The 17,199-nt window shown below is 36.8% G+C and overlaps 1 protein-coding gene across 1 annotated transcript in view; it reads left to right on the forward strand.

Annotated features, from left to right (window-relative positions):
- The window catches only part of LOC103052515 (nardilysin-like), a 47,655-nt gene extending 36,621 nt beyond the window's left edge, over positions 1 to 11,034 (forward strand). Inside the window, exons 25-31 of the mRNA XM_088148694.1 lie at positions 489 to 536; positions 1,061 to 1,113; positions 2,677 to 2,760; positions 5,122 to 5,212; positions 5,943 to 6,059; positions 9,115 to 9,204; positions 10,843 to 11,034. Coding sequence (XP_088004820.1) covers positions 489 to 536; positions 1,061 to 1,113; positions 2,677 to 2,760; positions 5,122 to 5,212; positions 5,943 to 6,059; positions 9,115 to 9,204; positions 10,843 to 11,034 — 675 coding nt within the window. The remainder of the gene's footprint in view (positions 1 to 488; positions 537 to 1,060; positions 1,114 to 2,676; positions 2,761 to 5,121; positions 5,213 to 5,942; positions 6,060 to 9,114; positions 9,205 to 10,842) is intronic.
- Positions 11,035 to 17,199: the final 6,165 nt, after the last annotated feature.

Below are 17,199 nucleotides of genomic sequence, written 5' to 3' on the forward strand. Positions count from 1 at the left end.
GTGATTTCAAGCATATAATGACATTATTAAGGAAAGAATAGAAAATGAGAAAATGAGTCATTTGAATGACTGATTGTCAAACAGGGCATGGGGGGGGGGGAATGTAATAAAAGACATGGTGGTGATAGAAACCATGTAATCAAGACCCCACCTCTTTTTTACCGGTGTTGTCTCCAAAAGGTGGAGCTTTGCTCAAACATTTATGGCCACCAATGTGACTTTTTCAACCAGCCCCATGGATGCCTCTTGACATCCCTCTCGTCAAACACTACCACTCTTTTCTTCTATGGGCAAGCTGAGCAGTACAGGTAGAAAATAAAGCCTAACCAAGATGGTTGGCAGCTTTGGTGATCTGGAGTCCTGAGGTTCTTTAGCAAATTGGTAGGGCAAGAGTGTCTTAAAAGCATTATTATGGTATACTTTCATTTCATTTTGATACCATCATGTACCTAGATAAATCATTAACCTACTATTGTTTAAATTTTTAGACTGGTGCTAAGAAATTAAAAGATTATTCACTCATAGAACTGCTTGTGGTAAGTTCTAATGTTTGCAATTTTAAAAACTAATGCCTGAGTTTGATCTTTCTGCCTCCTCTTTTCTGTTGTATGTTTTTCAATTGCCTTGTAAGCTCTTTCACAATCTCCTAGTTGTGATTAAAAATTGTAGTCATCATCTTCATCATCATCATTATATATCTAATTCTAAACAGTATAGGAGGAGATTTGGGTTGGTTTATGGTGGAAAAAATCAAGAGTAGCATCTTTCCTACTGGCAAATTTTATTAAAAGGAATAAGTTTCTGTGAGCTGCAACTTACTTCATCAGATGCATCAGAAGCTTATCCCTTTTAATCAGATTTGTTAGTTAGCAAAGGTGCTACCAGATTCCTCATCTAATTCTAGATCTCTTTCAGAAGGAAGCCATAACTGCAAAGCTTTCAACATCTCCTCACCTTTTTAAGAAAAGAAGAAAAAAAAAGAATCATGTACTGACACGTATAATTTTCTGAAGGTGTGGGCTAAGCAAAATATTTAACACCTAAATCTGTGGAATTTCAGATGCACATGGAAGAGCCATGCTTTGATTTCCTGAGGACCAAGAATACACTGGGGTGAGTTTTCTGCTTCTAGTCTTGCTGGAAATGTCTGATCATATAGGAAGGTTTTCATATATATAGGGTTTTTTCCTCTCTCTTGCTCCCTGTACTTTGTTATTTAAATATAAACATTCAGAGCAAACTTTTATATTAAGCATAACCTATTTCTGTATTTTTGGAGGATTTTTCATTCTCCAGATATTTAACCTTTGGAGGCAAAAAACAAACAAACAAACAAACCAAGATCTAGCCTTAGAATATAATTTATAGCAATTAAGCACAAATGTTTTAAAGCATAGATGGGCAACCTGTAGCCATATGAGTCATTCCAGAAGCTACTTGCATCCAACAGGCATTTGTCTCTGGCTACCCTCTGGGCAGGAAAAGAGAGAAAAAGAGGAAAGAAGAAGAAGGAGGAGGAGGAGGAGGAGGAGGGGGGAGGGGGAGAGGGAAAGAAAGAAAGAAAGAAAGAAAGAAAGAAAGAAAGAAAGAAAGAAAGAAAGAAAGAAAGAAAGAAAGAAAGAAAGAAAGACAAGTAGAACTTTTTCATAAACTTAGTGGAAAACCCCCAGACTAACAGTTATTAATTAGGAAACACAATGTGTAAAAACCTAACTGTTCCCTTCCTAAACTGTAATCTATGCGTGTTTCCTCAAAAATGATCATGCATCATCTCAATTCATTGCTTTTTAAACATCTAATAAGTCTATAGAGCTTTTCCCTACCTCCTGCTCTTCAGATATGCTAGGGTTGAAATCCCCACAATTCCTAGCTAGCATGATTGAACTGGGAATTCTGGGGATTGCAAATGCAATAGAGCTGAAGAGTAGCAAATGGGGAAGACTGGGGGTTTGGACTGAAGGCTTGCTACTGTTGTTACTGTTATTAATCTATTGAGCAGTTGCAGTTCTGTTAGACAATTAAATTTGATTTGGTTAAGTCAGAGATGGCAATCAATGACATGAGGACAATATGTGTCCCTCAGTGCAATTCTAGGCATCTCATGGTAGGCACCTAAAAGCGAAGAAAGAGAATATTTAAAAAGAGGAGGGGAAAAAAGAGGAGAAAACAGAGGGAAAAGGACAGGAAAAAAACATCCCATCATTTTGGCTTCGGGCTTACCCACCATCCATCTGTGAATTAGGTCCTCGATGAACAAGTTTACCAACCAGTATATTAAACCAAAATAAACAAGTACCTATCAGAAGGTCTTATAATCGGGTACCCTTCAGATGTTTGATGTTGGTCATCCCAACTGGCAGTTCTGAGTTACAGCCTCAGTGGGGATGATCTAACATTGGAGGAAGAATCCAGGGACAGCTAGACTTAACCACACTGATGGAGTGGACCATCACTGTCTCTTTCCTCTCCCTTGTAATGCATCTAAGAGGTGGAAAAGCTTCCATTAAATCACTAGTTCAAAGCTGTAGCTCTAATAAGTCACTGAATATTTGCTTCCATGAAGTTTCAACAAGTATACAGAAGAATGGGTTTAACTGAATAACTAATATATACTAATACACCCTAATTAATCATCTGCATAAACTGATTTCTGACTCTGGAATACTTTTGGTCTAGCTACCATGTCTACCCTGCTACAAGAAATACTTCTGGGATCCTGGGTTTTTCTGTTACCGTAACAACACAGGCAACCAAATATAAGTAAGTCTCTTTTTTCACAGCAAGTAAATTCTATATTATTGTTTCCATCCTAGAGCTCTGTGAGTTCTGAGACTCTTAATAGCTAATCGTTCTTGAACAACTCTGACATGTTTAAAACCGCTAATTCTCCATTACAAATGTTTCTGCTGTTTTCTTGTAAAGCTTTGGGAAGCTTAATGTATTTGCTGAGATATATTTCCAAAACAAGCCTACCTACATAAATTGTCTGGCCTATAAGAGACAGGAATGCCTATCAAATTTATGGCCCAGATCCAGGTATATTACAACAAAAGTAACTGATTCTTAGCAGTTACTAACTTAAGCCCCACTGCCTTAAGTGAACTATAGCTGGATTAAGATCTTTTAAAAAATGAAAAATGGCTTTAGAATAACATAATCTCATATAATCCTATAGTTTTTAAATTACTTTGGAATATACATAACCCGCTTAATTTTTTTATATCATTATTTTATAGAATCTGGAGTAGCAAGTTTCCATGTTATCTCCATTAAGACCAAGTATGTTGCAGGGCACATTAAATTGAATTAGGGAGAGAGCCAATCTTTCTGAGAAAATTCACTATTATCAACATATTCTTTAAATAAAGAAGCAGCTTTATTTATGCATAAATGTGTATGCATATATACACACAGAGAGATATATACACATATGTCCTTTTAAGGACAACATAGGGTTTTTAAAATAAACTCTTCATGAGGCAAGAAAGTTAAAAATTCACCAGAAAAGGAAAGGCAAAGTTATGATTCGTGTTTAGAAACCTGCTAAATTGCAGCCTTAGACAGACTGCTTTCAAATATGCAAATTGGATCCTATTAAGAACAGAAGTGGTGCCAAGGACTCTTTTGAAGCTTGTCAAGAAGAAGAAACAAGCAAATAATTGTTGGTCCTCTAACAGCTGGATATTATTTTTCCAAAAGTAAACTAAAACTTTTTTTCTATATTTAGTTAGATAGATCCCAAGGTAAGTAGAAATCTGTTCTTTCAAAAATTCTCAGCAGTCTTTTGCCTAAACAAGGACTTCACATTCAGATTAATAGCTATTCCCCTTCCCTCCACTCCCCCCCAAAAAAGGTATTCAATCATCTTATCAGACTTGGTTATTTTATTATACTCCTTGAATATGTCACCCAGGCAGAAAGCTATGAGTTTGCCTCAACATTTTCTTTCAGGCAAATTGTGTTAAAACCCTCCTGTGTAAATCAGGGGTTGGCAGGGGCTGCCTTTAATATTGTGGGGAAAAGTGAGGGCTCCCCCAGATGGGACCATGTTAGACAGGCTTATTTATTTGATATAAGTCCTGCCCTAACAAAATGCAACACCCTTCAAGAACTGAAAAGTTAAAAACATAAAGTGATTAATTTTAATTATGAAAGAGATGCATCTTTATAGATTTTCCTAAAGCAGAGAGAGTGAGGGCCAGTTAAAGTAAAGCTCTCAGAGAGTCTTAGTGGAAGTGATAGTTCTTCTAACTGTCAGGCCCAAATTACTTGGGGCTGTAACGATTGCTTAGAATATGGCTGATGGATAACTAAGAACCATTACAGATCCTTTCATACAAATAATCCCTTCACTGAAGTTAAAATGTGCTGTAGCAAATGTCAGTTCTTTTTTGCTAAAACTGTTGCAACACACACTATATTCAAGACAAGTGAACTGAATCACTTTGATATTTATTATAATTGACCAGTTGCCTCATTTTCTTTCTGCTGACTTGTTCCAGTACAGTTTTGCATTCAGTGCTGTGGGTTAAACTGCTCAGCATACCTGATGCTGTCATGGCTATTGAAGTGATTTGTGAATTTACACTTCATGGACAAATACACCTTGGATGTTTTGATGGAAAATAAAAGATGGGTAACCAGCTTAGTAGAGATGGTCAAGGTAGTTCCATGCCCTCCCAATAGATGGAAAGAATAATTTCACTGGTGAAAATTGCTGAAACCTAGCCTTCATTCAGGTCTGATCAGTGTCTGATGCCCATCACGGCTTACCTCCTAGAATACCATTGGGCCACCTAAATTCAAGCAGTACTAAAGTATTGCTTGGCTTCCAATCTCTTTCAGATTTACTTTATGTAAGTGTATTGATTTATAAGGGTGGGAAGGAATCTAGCTTTCAGCACCCCATGACTGAAGAGACAAACCATTGGTGGCAGTCAACAGAACGATCAGCTCTGGGTTACATGAAAGGTAGCTTGTTCAGCCCCCAGTAAAATCCAGATCTGGACCTAAACAAAGCTAAATACAGCTCAGGTGGTATTAATACCTTGGAGACCATCAGATTACAAATTTAATTAATTTATATTACATTTAATTAATAAATATTACATTTTTTTTTAGCTCTGAATTTGTTGACAAAAAAATAGAAGAATTCTTTGCATACTTTGAGGAAAAACTCCGGAATTTGTCTGAAGAAGAATTTCTTGCTCAGGTATAGATGATATAAATGTATGATTTAGATGACAGGAAGGCAACCTTATGATCACCAGATATTTTGAACCACAAATCTCATTAATCTTAATTTAATTAATGGCAAGAGGTAATAGGAACTATAGTCCAAAACATCTGGAGGATGTCAAGTTACTTGCCCCCAATTTAAATAGCATATTACTTTCAAGGAATTTGTAGCAGTCACTCTGGCTGCTAACTAAATGGCCCTGCTCATATGATGCACTTAAGTGAGTCATGGGTGGTGATGGTAAGTGTGTCATAAGAACTCTCTAATCTGCACCAATGACTGAGTTAAATTTAGTCCCAAACAAATCCTGTTCATAGGTATTTGGTTGACTATCTTATTCTGAGATTGATACAATGTCCTAGAGAGGACTCATGAAAATGGTGCCACTCCTATCTGCTTAGATGTTCTTACCCTTGCCCTGAATGGCCACCAAAAGAGAAGGAACAGACAAAGAGACCCAGTCATTATAAATCCTCTTCTTTTCTTTATTGTGAGATAGATAGATAGATAGATAGATAGATAGATAGATAGATAGATAGATAGATAGATAGATATCAGAAATATATAAGCAAAATATATATTCTGTTTTTAACTTTGCAAGGCCACCCAGAGTCATTTTTGGAGCTGGGTGGCCTAGCAATTGGCTAAAAGAATAGATTAAATATTTTCTTTTGTGAATAGTAAGGAACAGTATGTTTCACAGGTCTCTGCACTAATCAAGCTTAAGCGAACAGATGACTCCCATCTTGGAGAAGAGGTAGACAGAAACTGGAATGAAGTGATTACTCAGCAATATGTCTTCGACAGACTTGCTCGAGAGGTAATAAATGAAAAGTATTACTGGCTTCATTCTTTCACTATTTGTAAAACTTTATCAGCTATGTATGCATGCATACTTTCACACACACTTTTTATAATTAAACCATAAAGGCACTGATTCACAAACCAGCAACTATAGAAAATTGAGACATTTTGTTCTGCTGGCCTGAAGGGATAGAATCGGGGTTTAAGTGTTTCCCTGCAAATGGTGAAGGCATGGTAAAATGGAAAGATATGAGATCTAGGCTTCTTAAAATCATGTTCCTGAAGAAAAATAAATACACAACTCATCACAAGTGTCAACGAACAGCTTGTTTTCCACATGAATATTATCTCATTGTAGGTCATGTGTGAGACAGCTGCAAGTGAAGCCTTCAAAATCTCAAAAAGTGGTTAATGGGAAAAAATCTTAAATGCAGCCATCACTGCTGTAACTTTTTTTTAGTTAGGATTAGTGAAAATAAACATCTAGTCTGCCTTTCTACTCTTAACCCAGAGGAGACTGTTCTGACCCATTATACTTCTAATCCTCACATGTTTCTTTTTTCTTCTTTTTGTGATATGTCAAAACTATGCATTCACGAGAGGCATTTTGCAAGCACTAGGATATGGCAAATATATAAGGCTACAGCAACTGTGGCACAGAGGGGATCTCAAAAGACAATTCCTGTCTTTTTCAGATTAGGTTTTTACTTGGAAGTGTCCCTACGTGGGCATGCATAGAGCTTCAACCTTAAAGTATATACTGAAGCATAAGGTACAATAAAGAAGAGGTTTTTTGTAGTATTCAAAAGGTGAAAAAACAGAATGTGTTTATTTAATAGCACATTTTGGTTCTGATATAATATCCTTATTAACTAACTTAAGGTTCCATCCTTCTTCCACCAGGAAATTCCAAATAAGATGTGTGAAGTTATCAGGCATCTCCCATTCAGGATTTGAAAACCTTTTAACTTCACTAAATGCACATGATACTGTTTTGGACCTCTTTCCTCATCAACAGCAGACAAAGCTTCATTGGCTTCCTTTTTTTCAGTCCAAAAGAGAATGAGACTGGGAAAAAAAAAAAAAGATGGCTGAAAGATGGAAGGAAAGGAACTTCAGAGAGGCAGAAGGATGACTCTGCTTCAGTCCCACCCCATACCATCATCTGGCCAACAGACAGATTCAGTGCCCTGCTATGAATCACCATATAACCATAGAATGTATACATTGAATCCTTCTATTACAGAAAGACTTATATTTCTTTTTAGTTCTACATTTTTTGTTACGTCCTGTACGTTTACTACTGTATTTCAAGAGTTCATTAAGAGTAAACAGCAGCAAGAATGCTGCAATTATTTCTGGACTATAGTACCTCAAATACATCTGGAAAATGTGAAGGCTGAATTGTGGAATTCTTTCTCACCAACAGCAGAAGGCCCTCACAGACGTGAAATGTGCATACAGGAAGAAAACTAGTCTGTGATTCTTCTCTATGATATAGTTACATTTGACTTTTTCATATATATTGTGTCAAAATCGTTTTGCAATTCCTTAGGATGTTTCCCCACCCTTTTTACAAAAGTCTTCTTTTGTTTTACCATCTTCTCTGGGTAAAGAATTTCTTTCACATTTTTTTGAATGGTGTGTAACTTTATAGTTCAGGATGGTGGAAGATGCTGCAGATGATATTACTGCCTCCTGTTACTCATCTTTCCATTATTCTGAAGCCTCCCTAACTGCCCATACTCACCAGCCCAGTGGGAGGAGTTCCTTCATATGCCTTCCCTTCAGGATTTAATTAAAGCAGGAGAAGCCAAGGAGGCTATAAAGTGCTGGAGACAAGATTATACAATGAAAGACAGGATAGCCACTTGTACTCTTAGCCACCTCACAATTGAATAAGTACAAGAGCACCTCTTGCTACTAGTGAGGAATTAACCAAAGTCCTCTTTTCCTTGGAAAATAATTTGCTTTTAAATTTTATTTCAGTCAAATTGAATGACAAATAGGGGTGAGGAAAAGAGATTGGGGGTGCTGATATTGGTTTTATACTTATTAGGCTGGTTTCTATAAAAGATATACCTCTTCAGAGTCATGTACTTTGGAATAAAGTGGTCTCCAATTACACTATTTTTTTAAAATCAATAATTTAACATCCTTCCTTGATGTAAAACCACAAGCAAGAACAAGTAACAGTGTAACAAAACCAACAAATGTTGCTAACTTTCAAAAGTACAGTAAGAGTTTTCAGCTGGATAGCAAGATTAACCTGTTATAGACAAAACAGCAATTTCAAGACTAGGAGCAAATTTATGAATGCTTATGATTTTTTGTGAATTACAGATCCAACTTCTACATTTTTCCTCTCCACATATTTGCCAACTCCAAAACTCCAGGTGGCAGTACCTAAAATTTGGGTGATCTTGAAAAATTAAGCAGTACTTAGATGGAGACTACCAGAAATTCCAGGAGAGTGGGTTAGCCTGGGTAATTGAAAATATACTCCAAGGAGGAGGAGGAAGAGGAGGAGGAGGCCGTGGTGGCAGAAGAAGAAGAAGAAGAAGAAGAAGAAGAAGAAGAAGAAGAAGAAGAAGAAGAAGAAGAAGAAGAAGAAGAAGAAGAAGAAGAAGAAGAAGAAGAAGAAGAAGAAGAAGGACTTCCACATTGTCTGCTTTACCAAACCTCATCAATGCTAGTCACTTCTGGAAACCTATGCTAAAGAAGGTCTTGTGAAGTTGCCATCTCAGACTTAGTGCAGATTATATACATAATCATGTTGAGGTTGGGTCACATGTTAACACAAACTGGAAGGACTGGAGTGGGCAGAGTGTTTCCTTTTTCAAGTAGTCCTCCATGTGGTGTGAAAATCTCCTTGTTGAGGACTTCCCGGTTTTCTTTTTCCTGTAAAATAAATAGTTAAAAAAAACAACACCACTTTCTGGACTTTTGTTCCAGGCACGTTTTTTGTTGTTATTAAGTAAAGAACAAAAGTGAGTCAAAGTGGTTATACTGTAAAACTTGCATATCTTTACTGGGTGATTCTAAGGAATTCTGTTCTTTGTGGCTTATAGATCGTAGCACTGAAAAGCCTTACTAGAACCCAATTGCTTGACTGGTTCCTACATTTCAGGAGAAAGCACAGGAGAGTTTTGAGCATCCATGTAAGTATTTCCAAAAACAAATCTCTCTCTCTCCTATTCTCTCTTTCATACACTCACATACAGTCTATATCTGTGTTAATGAATTAGTGTTAATGGATGATTCGTTATGGGAAAATAATGCCATACTCTTTAAAATGGTAACACTTGTCATTTTGGAATGCAAGGGGTTCTTTCTCTGAAGGCGTTGCTTTCTGATGCTACTTGAAAATAGCATTGTGAGAGGGGTTAGAGAACATGAATTAGGTCTCCCACACTTTCTCTTTTTTGTATCGCATCTACAGTGCATTGTCTACAACTCCCTTTGAAGTGTGATTTATTAGCTAGGCTTGCAGAAAGGAATATTCATGTTACACTGCTTATGTGAAGGTGGCGTGTTAATCAGTTCTGCTTCAGACATTCAAAAGAACAGGGATGTCAGCTGGTTCGTTCACACACACACAAATACAATAATCAGATTTTATAAATATTCAAGGTCTACCTCTACAAACATCCATGAAATTATTTTTGTAACCAGAGCTGTTCAGCACACCTTTAGTTTTCTTCCGTACTTAAGAATAATTTCCCTTCTTGTCACGGCTATTGATATTTTTAAAAACAAAAACAATTTGTCTACATTTCCATTCCTTAATTTTAAAAAAACAAACTCTCCCCGCTAAACATTTTTCTGCTCTTTGGACTGCCTTAAACTCATAGCAACGAAAATAATGTGATCTTAAATTTCACTGAATAAAGACTGAGGTATCAGAAATTAACAAAGGGAAGAAAAGAAAAACTTCCTATATTTAAAGCAGGAGTTGAAAAACACTTCATGGACTAGACACGCCGTGCAGTGATGGACAACTTTTTCTCCCTTTCCCCTGGTAGGGCAATTAAATGTATAATGTCAGGCTACAGAGCTGACAGAGAATTTTAAGGGGCAGCAACTTAGAAGGTAAAACTAATGTATGCTGTGTGCTGTAATGCCTCAGAAAATGGCTTCTTCCTATGGCATCTAATCTTAAGAGTGGGGTTCCTTTCACGTGGATCGAATCTTCTCCCTTCCTTCTTCCCTAAAAATCTGTCTCATGGGAAGTTAAAAAAAGAAGAAATGGGGAGAAGTAAAAAGAGAGAGAAGAAAGAAGAAATTTAAAAAATGATAGAAAGAAAATAGATTAAATTAACAGTTCTGGTCCCTCACATTTCTGGATTCAATATCATCTCCATCTCCCTGTTAAGCAACTACCAAGAGATTTTCTGCCAAGGCAATGTAGCCTTCAGCAGGGAAATTTTCTCCAACTCTGATTTAAACGTAAATAATTTTACCAGTGGCAAAATGGAAATTTCCCACTATAAAGCTGCTTGCCACTTTCAGAGCATTTGCCTCTAAATAACCTGGGGTTTGGGGCAGACTCGTCCCATGTCTGGAGAATCTGTACATCATGAAATCAGTTTTTATTCACCTACATTTTATGGGCCAGTTTGTGATAAGTGTGTTTTTTAATTGTTCTCCAAAAGAATTATCCATTGTTAGGAAATTAGGAAAGTCATTATTAAAATTTAAAAAACAATTGTGTTTGCTGGAAAACAGGTTTTTGTTTAAATTTCTTGATTCCGGGTATTTGCTGACTTTGAATAAGCTTTTGGTTTTTGAATTTTCAGGTGGTGGGCTATGGTAAACAAGAAGGGGACTTAAATGTTAGACATTCTTCCATTGTCCAAGAATCTATGTTTAGCAAAGAACCTCAACTGACCTTTTTGCCTTCTTCTGTGTTGAATGTCCCCTGTATACTGGACATTCAAGCTTTCATCTCAACTCTTAACATTCTTCCTTACCATAAGATGCTAAAATAAACCACAAGATACTAAAATAAACTTTCATCAGCTCACTCTCAAGCTTGTTTGTGTCATGTTTTCACAGCCTGGTCCCCAGAAGTAAACTTTGCAGAGAGGAAGTGAGCAAAAAGCAGGATAGAAAAATTCCATGTAATTTTTTTCAGCATATCCTCAGTGTTTCAACAATACTTAAACATGAGATCCTGTTCAGGTATAATCTACTTCATGGAGATAATGACAAAAAGAGGTTCACCTGACTGCTTGCACCCCTACTATAAAATGCTTTCAAGAGGGACACTCATCTAAAACCAGCTGTATAATATTTTTGTGCCAAATGGAGACTGTTTTTCTCCCATCTGTTCTCTGTTCTTTTTACTGCTTCTTTTACTTTTGCAGTCACATTTGTTTTATTTTTTCTCTTCAGGGCTGAGTGGTTAGTAATATTATTGTTACTTATTTCCTTGAAAGCTTTGATGAAAGGCATGACCCAGGAGGTTTGTTGTTTGTTGTTGTTGCATATTTAAACTTATCCTATATTAGCAAAGTTTGAGACAGTTTGGTGTAGTGGTTAAGGTGCTGGTCTAGAAAGCAGGAGACTGTGAGTTCTAGTCCAGCCTTAGGCATGAAAAACTGGTTGGGTGACTTTGGGCCAGGCACTCTCTCTCAGCTCAACTCACCTCACAGGGTGGTTGTTGTGGGGAAAATAGGAGCGGGAAGGAGTAATGGTATGTTTGCCACCTTGAGTTGTATGTGAAAAAAAAAAAAGTGGGATAAAAATATTTTTTAAACAAGGCAACCCCTTTGCAGGAAAGCAGAGATCAGAATGGCCAGAAGCAGGCAATATGGGTCAAGACAGATAAATGGTTTGGTTTCAGAAGGCATTTGTATTCTTATTTACTGACCACATGTATAGAATGTGGAGGCAATTTTGGATACAACCATAAAAAGTGTTATTGAATCCCTAGTTCAGCTAGCCTGACTTTCTGAAGCATTTCTGGCCAGCATAAAGTTACGTTGAAAGTAAAAATTCAAAAGTTAACATTTTGCCTACAAACAAACTGTGCTGATGGTTCAGATGGAAAGGCACACAGAATGCTAATTTAATTTTAAAATATGTTTAAATACTGTAGCATTAAATATCAAGATTTAATTCATTTCATTAGATTATAACCCAATGTTTCTCAACCTTGGCAACTTTAAGATGTGTGGACTTCAACTCCCAGAATCCCCCAGCCAGCATGCTGGCTGAGGGATTAGTCCACACATCTTAAAGTTGCCAAGGTTGAGAAATACTGGTATAATCTATAGCCTCTAGGAAGTTAATGTAGTCTCCACAGCACTGTGTCTTCCTATTTCTTCTTCACAACAACCTAGTGGAGATATGTAGAGCTGAGATGTCAGGAACAGTCTATCGCCACCCAGTGGACTTCTGTGGCTTTGAGCAGGTATGAACCCAGGAATCCCCAGTCATCACCTCACCTTGACCAAGATACCATATCGGTTCTTCCTTTGAGCCTTCTGGATCCATATGCTTTGTGATGGAACTGGAGAAATTATAGCATCGTTTAAATTTCTATAAATAGCTTCATGTAGATATTTGAAGACAGGTGGTCTGTCTCTTGCATTCAATAATCCTGAAGGGAGCTGAGAAAAAGTGGTGCCATAAAGTACGTTAAAAATGAACAGATTTGTGACACGTTCGCATCTGCTATAGGTTGACTGACCTTCCTAATTTATTTGACACATTTCTATACTGCTGTAATCACGTGTACATAACATTAATGAAACAACATAAATATTCATGGTACACACAGTCTACATAGGAATTAGCAAAATTAAAATCAATATCTCTACTAAAAGAACCAGAACAACATACAAAAACAGATTATCCACATGATAGCATCAACCTATTTAATCCATAAAAGCCCTTTGGAAGATCTCTATTTTTACCAACTTCTGGAAGGTAACCAGTGTTTGGGCCTCACCTTAAGAGAAGGCTACTCCATAGTATGGGGTCCATAGTGCTTCTTTGCTCCTTCCAGAAAGATTGGTGCTACCAGAAATACTAAATAACTGGTTTATTGTTACCCAAATGGAATATTGCAAGCAGTATTATCTTTTTAATCAGCAATATATGTGGATGGCTGGTACATTATTATTACATATATCTGGATGGATGGTACATTATTATACCTGGATGGCTGGTTTATTATTATTATTTTATTTTATTTATCAAATTTAAACAGCTGCCCATCTCACAAGAAGTGACTCTAGGCGGTATACAGCAAAAAAAGTATAAAACTATAAACATATGAAACATGATTCTGCAGTCATATTAACAACAACAAAAAAAAAGGTATACACAAGAGATTTGATCACCAATGGAGCCATCTCAAGATCTCAACGGTCCCCTGAGAGCCCCAGGCCTGATGACATAATCAGGTCTTGAGGGACTTCCAGAAAATCAGCAGGGATGGAGCTGACCTCACTTAAGGGGGAAGAATGTCCCATAAGGCATATTACATTATTTAATCAGCAATATGTCTGAATGGATGGTACATTATTACATTATTACAGATAATATTGGTACATTTTTATCTTTCTAGTACAGGCATGGCTTCAAAGCAGATGAGAAGCATTGTTGCCACTTAACAGAAAGCCAAAAGAGAATTAAAAGTAAAAGAGAGAAAGGAGATTCTGCTTCTCAACTTTAAATAAAAGCTTCCCACACCCAAAATATTTACGAATTTCTTTAATCGACCAAATATTATGCATTTTTTCCTCCCCAAGTTCAGATCACCATATATGTGAGCCCAAGGAAAAATAGCCATCTGCAGTAACTGCCCACTGTTTCTGCATCATTGCTTTAGCCTTACCTCCTCCTAATGAACTGTTTGCCCTGATAAAGTTACCAATTTCAAGGTGGATAAGGCCAAAACAGGGCAACAAAAGGACCTAAAGTTCCATATTGATGGCCCCATTAGGAAAAAAAGGCTCGCTCTCTTGCATCTGGCAACTTGATGGATGTCCCTGCTGAGCCTCTGAAAAGGGACCCAGAAATTGATTTTAAAGGATGGGCACGCTCAACATCTTCTATATCCTAAAGAGCAATCCGTTGGGTTGGTTTCTAGTTGCAATTCAGTAATAAAGACAATCATATCTGTTAAGCATTTGGGAATAGAGCAGATATTGGGGATTGACATAAGTACAGACCCAAAGAGGTTTATGCCAACAAGGCCATAATTATCTATGTTCTTTAGTGTTTGTTCTTCTAAGGTAAAATGGCATGCAGTAGAACTACCTCCTAGCAAAGATAGCTCCAGTAATTCTATCAGCGATGAAGATGAGAGTCTAATTAGATTTATCATCTAAGAACTTTACCTACCTTCCATCCAAGAACACAGGTCTATTTCGGAAACAGTGGATATGCTGAAACTAACTCTGGTTGGTAACGCTGGAAGCTGAAGTTCTAACACATTTGGGGAACTCAGGTTGGGAAAACTTTATTTAACATGATATCCATCTGATATTGATGTCAACCAAACTTGTGGGACAGACTGGATGGATTAGCCGTAAATTCCTGGCAAGAATGGCTGTTAGTCTCATTCAGGTTATTATGATACTAAAAGCAGTTTTTAAAAAGTCACATCATTGTTTTTTACCAAAGTACAAAAGCATCTTTGTTGAGACTGAAGGTGATGTAGCCGATAGCATATTGGGTTCAGATTCCCTCTCTGCTATGAAACAGACTGGGTGGCCTTAAATCAATCATAATTCTTACCCTAATTTACTTGATAGGTTTGTTCTGAAGATAACCTCACACACAGGGCTTTGAAATCCTCAGACAAAGAGCAGGAATGGAATGTGATAAATACAGAATAAATTAATTTGCTAGATCACATAGGTTAGGTCTAAGATTGTCTACTAGTCTTTGTCCTTATATAAAAGTTTATTTAATATCCTGACTTTAGAAAAAGGAGTCTGTTAAAAAAAAACAGACTTTGACTGGAGTTTTTAAAATTCTTGGACCTCACACCTACTTTGATATAAAGCTATTCACCATCCCCATCACCTTCAAGCCACCTAAATTTAAAGCCACTTAGCCCTTTTACATTCAAACATTTATCTTTCATTTGTTACCCATTGAGTTCTGGTGAGCCTATGAGGCACTGCTGTATTTTAACATCTGGGTTTGATTGTGTGCATTCTTTTAACCACAGTCACTTTGATCCATTCCAGATGTAGGATACCTAAAATTATATTTGCATGGTTAATAGTTTTGGGGAAAGTCCAGGTTTATATCCCCATACCTTAAAAGAAGAAAGATATAACTTGGAGTATATTTCATTAAGCTGTCAAATCTCAAGTTGAAACAGCTTTAACATGCAAAGTTAACTTGTATGCCATAGACATATATGGAAAAATATATTTTGATGTCATAAAAATACTAGTTTGGAACTCATTGTCATAATAGAGACGCTAGCTGAAGATTAGAATTCACAATAACCAAACATCCAACTTTCATACTTAGAGCAAGATGCTGGAGGAAAAGAGACGAGATGTGGAATATCATGTTAGGTTCTTGTTGACTTCCCAAAGCCATCTGAATCTTTTGGGGACTTGATGAATATAATTTTGGTTTGATCCAGCAAACTCAATAGAGCTATGTATAAATATTTTCTTGAAATTCTCAGCTGGTCACCATGATTTATACATTTTCTTTGAGAAGACAATCTGCAGATATCTTCTGCTATTTAATATAGTCGGAGCACATATGCAGTTCTTCACCCAGATAGAACTACACTAAGACTGGGCCAAAAAATTAATTTATCACAAATTCAGGCAGGCATTTTTAGAGGGAGTATGTGGATATTGGGGAGGTTCCAGGACAAAATGTGGGGTGTGTCTCCTCTTTTATATTTTGGGCTAGGTCTCATGATTTCGTGGGGAACATACTTTTGCTGTCAAGATCCATCTGACCACTAGTTTCCATACCTTTTTATTCCATAATGCCCTGTTCTGAAGGTTGTATAGGAAGAAAAAGTAATATTTAATGAAGTTTCATTTCTCCCCTCTCCCATATAATTCCTAAGCTATTTTTGGATGGAGAAAGATGGTGACAGGGGCTCTGATAAAATTCTCTCACACCCCCATCACATATTGTACAGATGAACATACGTTTGCCTGACTCATGTCCTGTCATCTATATAATGCTTCCAAGATGACTGAATGTCAGTAGGGAACACTGAATTAACAACTAGTAACTGAAGTGAAATAACAAAAGGATGCACATCCCTAAGAAAAATATGATAGGACAGGGAACAACAAATTTGTGTGACATTTTAAACCAAAAAAGAGTGACAGCAAGTGACAAATGCATTTAATAAAGCACAAACAAGATTGATTTAATCTTCCTTGGAGCAAGTTTATCAAATCAATTAAGACACAGCAGTACTCAATTTGTGGGTTATTTATCAACTGGGTGACAGTCATCCAAGGACAAGTGCCTAGCAGAAGTTTTCTCTTTCCCACACTCACTCATTCTCACACACAGAAAAACTTTGAAGGGGTGATTGGATTCAAAAGAGAATCAATCAAATCATCCCTTTGAACAAATATTTGACTTGATTTTTTGAAATGATTCACGGAGCCAGGTCAGTTTAGGTGCCATCCAATTGCTTCTAAGAAATTCAAAGGCAATTTAAAGATTAATGGACTTTCTGGTACAGATCTGAACGTACAGATCTCAAACTGTTGCAATTCCCTTCCATGTTTAGACAAACTGAGAAGAAGTTGAATGATGCAATGGACTCTTTAATACTGACATAAGTAATGGCCAACGTTTCATGCCAAGAGGCCTGCCTGACCAGAAAAGCGAAGGGTTTGAATATAATGGACTCTTTAGATTTCAGTGACAATTAACTTTTTAAGCTGTGAAGGCTTTTAGTTTAAATTGGAGTAAAACATTTCCTGGTTCAAGGCAGTTTATTGCAAAAATGCATTGAGGTGAAACTCTTAAATCAGCCTGGCTGAAAATCTGCAAGCAATAGTAGGCATTTGATGTCTCCCCATTACAGCTTATCATCAAATCTTGTATTGACTCAAACCATGAATTGGTTTGAATCAGATCATACTCCATTCTTGTCTTGAAACTGAATTGAATCTTGGCTGGTTTCACAACAT

This window comes from Python bivittatus, unplaced genomic scaffold (genome assembly GCF_059951505.1).
Source record: "Python bivittatus isolate LINGU-HERP-01145 unplaced genomic scaffold, Pbiv_v1 ctg000590_np1212, whole genome shotgun sequence".
In the NCBI taxonomy this organism is placed as follows: Eukaryota; Metazoa; Chordata; class Lepidosauria; order Squamata; family Pythonidae; genus Python; species Python bivittatus.